The 8,475-nt window shown below is 48.2% G+C and overlaps 1 protein-coding gene across 1 annotated transcript; it reads left to right on the top strand.

Annotated features, from left to right (window-relative positions):
* Positions 1 to 1,131: 1,131 nt before the first annotated feature.
* On the top strand, positions 1,132 to 3,438 carry LOC136512538 (uncharacterized). The gene is made up of 3 exons (XM_066506506.1): positions 1,132 to 1,245; positions 1,336 to 1,427; positions 1,593 to 3,438. The coding sequence occupies exon 3, from the start codon at positions 1,615 to 1,617 to the stop codon at positions 3,082 to 3,084; it is 1,470 nt and encodes a 489-aa protein (XP_066362603.1). The 5' UTR covers positions 1,132 to 1,245; positions 1,336 to 1,427; positions 1,593 to 1,614; the 3' UTR covers positions 3,085 to 3,438.
* Positions 3,439 to 8,475: the final 5,037 nt, after the last annotated feature.

Genomic DNA, 8,475 nt, shown 5'->3' with positions numbered 1-8,475 from the left:
TGCCTCTGTCTTCTCAATTCATCAATACAGAAAAAGAAAAACTCTTCGTCCACGCTTGATGCTTGCGTGCGAGTGCCTGCGACCTGTGCGTGGCGGCGCGGCCGCCGCGGGCACCACACGCGGCCCCGGCGTGGCTCCTCCTGGCCCCGGCGAAGCCCCTCCCCGCCCCATCGCGACCCCGCACGGCCCTGGCGCGGCCGTCGCGGCCCCGCCGGGCCGGGCGTGGCCCCTCCCGGCACCGGCGCGTCTGTCGCGGCAGGTACCAGCCCCGTCGCGGCCCCTCGCCGCCCGGCGAGGCCTAATCCGAAGTTCGCGGATGATGCGGAGGCCACTGATCTGAAGGTGCGCGCTGACGAGGTGTTGAGGGCATGTCGGAGCTGCTGTATTCGGCCCTTCTTCTCAGCCAGCACAGCCACACGTCCGCGCTGATAGATGCAGAATGCGCCGCCGTCCTAGTCGTCGTCGTCCAAGCCGTCTGTGTCGGAGACGAAGACCATCCTCAGCGGACTTGCCGCTGTCCTCCTCATCGGAAGCTCGGTCGAGACTGGAGACCCAACTCCTTCGAATCGATTTGTCAAAACTTGGCCGGCAGGCGCGGTGCTTGGCATCCATGGATGAGGACGGGACCTTGCCTCAACGCCACAATAGATGGTGATCTACGGGTCTGCGCTGCGCCTGTTGCGTGCTGTCCTGATGGGTCAACCACGGTTTCAGTCCATCAGGAAACTAAAATGTTCAGACTAAAAAAAACTTCTGTACTGCAGGGAACAGCAACCATGTTAAAAAGAAGAAAAAAAAATGGCGCCTAAACATGTCTGCTAGAGAGAATGGCGCCCTAGTCCAAATTGAAGGAGGAGCAAAATTGTCCTTTCGCGTTGAGTTAACACCGTTACATGCTTGTGTCATTTTGGGAATAAAAATTTCTAACGAGACTAGATAATGAAGATTTTAAGTTCGAGTACTAAATTGAGAACGACAAGTTCTTTTAGCGTCAAATAAGGAATTTTTTTAGAAACAGTGCAGCCCATTTTGTGCGCGCTTAATTTAGACGGCCTAGTCATAGGCTGGCTCCTGAGAAGCGGCCCATGGCCTCCTCGGAGAAAACAACCCACGAACAGCCCACAAGGTTCCTGTAAAACATCGGAACAACCCCCCACCCATGACCCCCGCCGCCGCCCCGCTGCCATTCTGCTACGATCTGGTTCTAGAAGCTCCGCCGTCGCCTCGTTCTCCAGTGCGCCTCAGGTCAGCAGCAGCCTGCATATCTGCCTCATCTTCATCCTCTGTGATCAGAATCGGTCCCTTTTCTCCTTATCTTTGTTATCTTCTGTGAAGGTATCTCTGCGGGCTGCTGCTGTCTGGCTGGATCGATTGCAAGGAAAGACAGGAGAAGGAAGGTGCTTGGTTGCTGCTGCCTGCTGGTGGTGGTAGGTACTCTTCCTTCGTTCCTCACAAGAGCTAGATCTAGGCTAGGCAGCTAATAGTCAAGCAGACGAGATTTCCTCTCGAAACGGGGGAAACAATCTTTTCTTCTCCCACCTCTTATCCGTAATGATTTGTTTTTTTTCGATTTTTTTTTTTTTTTTGTGAAGTCGACGACTGAATCCACCGGCGATGGGCCTCTCGCGTCGGTTTCTGAATCTGATCGTGGACAACCGCATCCCGGGAGCCAAATCGCTGCGCTGCATTGACCTGAGGCGACACAAGTTGTTCAACACAACAATACCTGTAGTGCAACGGAAAGGACACAGGTCTGAATCAGAATTGCCGCAAGACGCCACGCCTTTGGCTGACAATCACAAGAGCAAGATAGGGACGAGCCCGCTTCCGGCCCCAAGCACCAACCTCGGAGCCTCCGCAAAGAATCCCCTTCCGGCCCCAAGCATCAACCTCGGAGCCTCCACCATGGGCTACTCAATGGAAACATGTGTCCTGAAGCCTAGGGAAACACCTGTGTTTTCACCTGAGTCTTCTGCATCTCATGCCAACGATCGCAAGAACTATAACCAGGCAGCAGCTTCAATTATAAGAAAGATCCGGACGATTCAACTTCCCCAACCAATCATGAACTTCCATTGCTCATTCGATGACTGCCATTGGTATCTGGATTGTCTGCCGCTTGCAGGTCGGAAGGTGCTGTGTGTGGACCCATCTGCCCATACTGTCCTCTTCGATGTGGTCACGCGCCAGCTGGAGACCATTCCCTACTTCAACTTGCGCAAGCGTTCGCCGTTGCCCTGCTGGGTCCCCCTCCCATCCAGTGCTGATGCCACCGACGACGGCAATGGCAGCTTCTACATCCTGGAGGGTTCTCCCAATCACGAGCTGCAGGGCACAAGACAGCAGCCGACGAATCAGTTTGAGGCTTTTGTCTACCACAACGAGTCCAAGTCCTGGCAGAGGCAGCTCCTCCCACCGCCGCCATTCATCTGTGACCCTAAGCACTACGAGCACTATAGGCACCCCGACATCACCTCTTACGCAGTGGTTGAACGAGGCGGCTCCCATGTCATCTTCGTATCAGTGGATTGCGCTGGCACCTACTGCTTGGACACGGTGACACACACTTGGAGCTATGTTGGTAACTGGGTGCTACCCTTCAAAGGCAAGGTCGAATATGTGCCGGAGCTGAAGCTGTGGTTTGGCATTTGTAACGAGGGCCTGCAACTGGGCGCTGCTGACCTGTCCACCATGGACTCCCAGCCACAGATAGTAGGCACTTGGAAGGAGCTCAAGGCACCTGGAGGCTGGACGGAGCTGAAGCCTCCTCAGCTTGTCAACCTGGGCTCTGGCAGGTTCTGCATCACAAGGTTCTTCCGTGCTCTACTGAATCCCATGGCCTTCTCTGTGAATCCCATGGCCTTCTGTGATTCTGAATATTATGATCCTGTTGAAGCGGAATATTTCACCGTCTTGACTGGTATCGATGTGGTGCCATGTGTTCATGACGCCCACGGCACTTCCAGTGACACCTTTAGCGGTGGCAATGGCAGCAAGGGGAAAGTGGAGCTCCAAATGATCAAGCACAATTCAAGACGCCACATGTCTTATGGCAGCGATGGTAACATTGAAGTAGTGTTCTGAAATCTGAATAAGTTTGGTTTGTTGCTTCCAGAACCCCTGTCCCTGTGTGTTATCTTATCCATCACTATCATGCGTCTGAATAATTTTAGGGCTTCGATTTGTCTGCAAGAGACAACTGGGTAACTCTTTGTAGTTTGAGGACTTACTTTAATTTTTCATGAAAGTCTAGTTTGTGTGTGTGTGTGTTCAGTGCTATATTTATGGTGATATTGTCTTTTGCAATTGTACAATCCGACCGAGTTATCTTAGTTTTGGCTCTACCATTTATGTGGTGACACTGAAGACTCATGTATCTTACAATACTCATTGAGGGCTTTTGATTGCATGGAAGTCTTAAGAGCGGAGTTTAATCTATTTTTCTACTATGTTTACTGACATCTCTTGCAATATAAGAGCATCCCCAGTGGTTTCCAAAAAAACAGTTGGTAATCAATGAGTTTTCCAAGTGACTAAAAAAAGTTGGGAGTATATTTGTTAAGCTTCTCTAGCAGTTTCTAAATTCTCGTTCCTAAAATATACTCCCTCTGTTCCAAATTATAAGTAGCTTTGACTGTTTTGATACATAGATTTTGCTATGTATTAGACATACGTTATATCTAAGCAAAAATTGATGTACCAAAAAAAAGTCAAAGCGACTTATAATTTGGAACGGAGTGAGTAGAAAACAATTTTGCATCAGAAATTTTGGACTATTTCCAAATCATCCTAACCGTGTTTATACTTATTTTCTCTCTTCTACATTTGCATTGTAAACCATGTCGTATTTTTTATTCTTCCTTATATCCTTTCACCTCTAGATTGGCAGATCGATACGTCTACATATTTTTCCGCGTGATCAGGCCTGTTTTCCCAAGTACAAAAGATCGGGCAGCAGGGCATATGTAACGATCTGTATTTTAGAGATAGCCCATCTGGTTCAGAAATATCTTTGAAGATTAGGAGATGGTGGCTCTGTTTGTCACGCCTGCCCGAAGTAAGCAGGGTGTTCAGAGATGTAGAGTTAGTGGATGCTGAAGATGTGCCTAGAAATGATGTTTTGTGCAAAATAGGCTAAACTATCGGTTAGCCAGCGTGGGTTGTATAATAAAGGGCAGGTTAGCATGTTGATTTGAAACATTCAGACGCATCACTTGTCACTGTATGCGAAGTTGTGAACACTGAAGAATAGACGATCTGGCCAGCTCAGAAAATTGAAAGGTACGAATATTGAGAGCATCTCCATTAGATTTCTTATTGCATCTTTTATATTTTTTTAGGACACCACCTTAAATTAATTTCTTTAGAGCAACTGTACCGGATCTTCTTTCCCTTAAAACCAGGCACGGAGCCAGCGATGGGGCTAGGGGGGCTCCAGCCCCCCCTACCGCTCGCGGGCAAGTGAAGCCCCGTAGAGCCGCCGTCTGAAATTTCAGTTGTAGATGTACAGGTAGGAGGGGCTGAGATTTGCTGAACCTCTTTTCTTGCTAATTGCCGTTGTTTAGCCCCTCCTAAATTTTTTCCTACCTTCGTCCCTGCTTAAAACCATTTATAGGGGAGAGAGAAAACTGAGTTTGTGCTTTTAGGGGAACTATTGCTGCCGCAGATTGAGAAAACTCATCCCTTTCATTTGAGTAGGATCCACCTGTCAATGTCTAAAATCATCTTCTTTCTCCGTCTCCTCTCTCAATCTCTCTCGTTTGCGGCATGCTCGCCCAACACGCCGATGGCGTGGCCCACACGCTCGTTTGGCACGACGGCAGCGACGTGGCCCGCACTCACTCGATACAAGAGGCGGTGTGGCCCGCGCTCACCCTGCGCGGTAGGGCGGTGGCTGCGCACACGCTCGCCTGGTTTGGCGACGGTGAGAGATGGCCAGTATGGGCCCGAAATGCCAGTGACACAAAGGGGATTAAGAAAAAAATGCTGCTTGCTTCCCTCTATTTGATGGATTGGTAGTAGGTTTTGAGGGATCGAGAAAAAATATAGGGAAAGAGACTGAGAAAAGGGGATCTGTTGGAGCTGTTCTCTCATCTCATGCCCCTATATGACAGATTGTAGGGAAAGGAGATTGTTTTTCTCGATTCGGTGGAGTTGCTCTTAGGGATAATAGAGAGAGGGGTTTGTTTCCTATATTTAGAAGAAGATGCTTCTTTTATTAGATCTTTTATAGAAGTATAAGTACAGGAGATAGAACATATGTTGTAGCACATTCATCTCTTTAAAATAGTACTTTTTAGATATAAAAGATTGGATAGAAAATCTCCTAAAATGGGCTAAATATCAATGAGTACTTTCTCTAGTTTAGTTTATAACCAAATGTTGATGAGTATTGTGGCAGATACGCCCGAAATAGCACGCTTCCGGAGGCTCTCGTCTTCCACCAGACGCTAAGCGCCCTGAAAACAAGCTACATCGAACGGGTCCGTCGAGCACACCCCAAGGGAGAACTCGAATAATCCACGTTTTTTCTTCAGGATCCAACAATGAGAACCAATTTACAATACTTAGTTCATTTCATACAACTAGAGTTCTTAGAAATACATTATTACAGTACCAAGTTCAGAGTGCGGAATTTAAACAACGGAATTACAATAAATATCTAATGGTAGAATCCAAGGATCCGTCTGTGCCAACCAGAAGAATCCTCCACACAACAGCTACTCTTCAAGCTGCACCTGCAACAGGGGTAAATAAACCCTGAGTACACAATGTACTCGCAAGACTTACCCGACTAGTGGGAATAACTTCCCGACTCCAAAGGATATGATAAGCTTTATGGTTTGCTGGGTTTCCTTTTTGCGGAAAGCAATACTAGTAGTGAATTCTTATGTATGTTTCTTATTAGCAGTCATGATTAGTTCATTACCTAACCATTCTATGTAAGCACCTGTTCTACTTTCAAGCAAGAGTTGAGCAAACAGATCTATTTCACCATCTTTCATCTTCTAGTTCTTACTATAGTGCTAGACTGTAGACAAGTCGTACCGGATTACCCGGCGATTCGCGAATCAATGTGCCCAGCTAGGTACCCCGAAACACATGCCCCGCTTGTACCCTAGGCACAAGCAGGACCAACACATCACTCTCCTGTCAAGGGGTCCAGGTCCCCGTCCAAACTTAGACTTCAAGCCCCCACACCTGAGTCCCGGACTCAGTGTGGTGCTTAGACCTCCATCATCCCCGCCTCCAATCAATCGGTCCAGAAAGAGCCAGAACCCACAACAAGAGAGCAACGAGCCTTCCCTGCTCCCATAAACAAGTATGTGCTCAGGATAATAAGTCTGTGACTTGACTAGAACCCAATGCAACGGTCAGTCCTTAACCGACACGGACAGAGAAAACAGTGTAACTAAGCTATGCCCTATTGGCCGTGGGGACACAACCTCTTACACCCACCAATACCCGTACCATATCCCTGCCCCGTCTCCATTTCCTTTCACCATTTTATCATGAGAGTGATAATAATAATCACCTATTTTGAGTAACGGTAGGTTACTCACGCTACCGATAGCCTAAGCATAGCAACTACTCGACATATGCTAGTAGGACTCATAGGTAGGTTATCTATGCATGTAGTTTCCATAAAATGCATGTAACGTAAATGCACATCACATATATATATCCAGTGATTATTCAAAATAAGGGTTATGCACCGGGGCTTGCCTTGGGCAGACGGGGTGTCAGCAAAGTCAGTCGTTGGTGGCTCTAGGACCTCCTCCTACATGAGGATCTCCTCCTCGTACTCTTCAATCACCTCCTCGTACTCCTGCTCGCCCACGGTCACGAACTCCACCAACTCGTTCTCTACATGAATGCAATGACGATGCAACACTCAATATTAAGGCAACAACAATTCTTAAAATAAGAATACATCTACTAAGCCACTAAGCTAGCTGTAATGACTAAGATACCGAGCTAATCATCATTCCCATCAAACCAGCAGGGTTTCACCTACAAGTGCTACTTAGCAACTAAAATATATTCTTACTCTTATTAACAATTTCTTATATACTACAACAAGGAGTACTTAGCTACCATATTTCTCAACCTATTATAAGGCTACAAAAATTACAGTGAGCACATAATAATACAATGAATCTACTGTAAAAATTTCATGGTCAAACATATTACCAATTTGCCACAAAAATTCCTACAGATACTAATCTAAATAACACTAAACACTCGCAAATGATTTAATAGCCGCTGGTATCAACAAATATATATATATATATATGAACTAAATACACTAACAGATAGAGCATAATTTTAGGAACCTAACAAAAATAGTTTCATAATTTTTGGACATCTACCGAATTTGCTATAATTTTCTAAAGATCAGCTCAAAACTAAATTAGAAAAACATTTGCTAATTTGCTGGAAAAAGGAAAAACCACTTCTCGCGCAGCCCATCCGCGCGGCCCACGCGAAGCTAGCCCACGCGCGAGGCGGCCCGCGACGGGGAAGCACGCGCGCGCTTGTACTCTTGCAAAAACACCCTTGAGCTACCGGCAAATCAATCCGCACTCCACATGGCTATTCCTAAAGAGCGAAACTTTGCAACAAGGCTCTTTCACTCTTCCCTCTTTGCATCGGCCAGGTCCCCCGGGCACCCCCATGAGCACTAGCACAGCGGCGGTGGAATTGGCGCGCCCGTCGGCCACCCGGGACCTTCCTTGCCCAAAATAGGAGGCCGACGCTCACCTAGGGGTTGACGTGAGTCACCGGGCGGAGGTAGAATGGGTGGGGACGCGTCCAGGAGCTCCCTCCGCGGTGGCGGACACCCTGTGGCGGCGGTAGCCACGTTCCGGTGAGCCTTGGCACAACAGAGGTGATAGAAACCATGGGTGAGCATCAGCAACTCACCCCGTAGCTACCCGTGGTGGTGTCTTGGTCGGGGACGGACCGGGCGCGTCTGGCCACGTGCGCACGGCAAGCTCAGCGATGGACTATGGTGGCGCAGCCACGTCAGCGCCGTGAGGGTGGCAGTAAAGGTGAGGCTTAGATGCGCACGGTGAGAAGGAGGGTCATGCGAGTGTAATGGCGCAAGCAATTGGGCTTAGGGCGGGGAATTGAAGTCTACACTCGGTCACGGCCGAGGTGCGGCCTTAACGGCTCGCCGGAGGGAGACGCCAAAATTGGCGCTTGTCCAGGCCACCGTTAAGGCTATGCGGGGTCGGGCGTCGAGAAGACGAAAGGGCAAAGCTACAGGCACCAATGATTGATGAGGTGACCGCCCCACTGAAAGGTCCTAATATGGCTAGAGGGGGGGGTGAATAGCCTATTTAAATTCTACAAACCAACTAGAGCAATTTGATTAGTAAGACAAATAGCGAAATGCAAACTTACTCTAGCTCTACGAGGATTGCAAGCCACCTATCCAACATTTCTAGTTGCATTGATTACTAGACACAC

The sequence above is a fragment of the Miscanthus floridulus genome, chromosome 16 (genome assembly GCF_019320115.1).
Source record: "Miscanthus floridulus cultivar M001 chromosome 16, ASM1932011v1, whole genome shotgun sequence".
Lineage (NCBI taxonomy): Eukaryota > Viridiplantae > Streptophyta > Magnoliopsida > Poales > Poaceae > Miscanthus > Miscanthus floridulus.
Note: the sequence above shows the minus strand (reverse complement) of the source record. Positions and strands in the feature narration are given on the sequence as shown.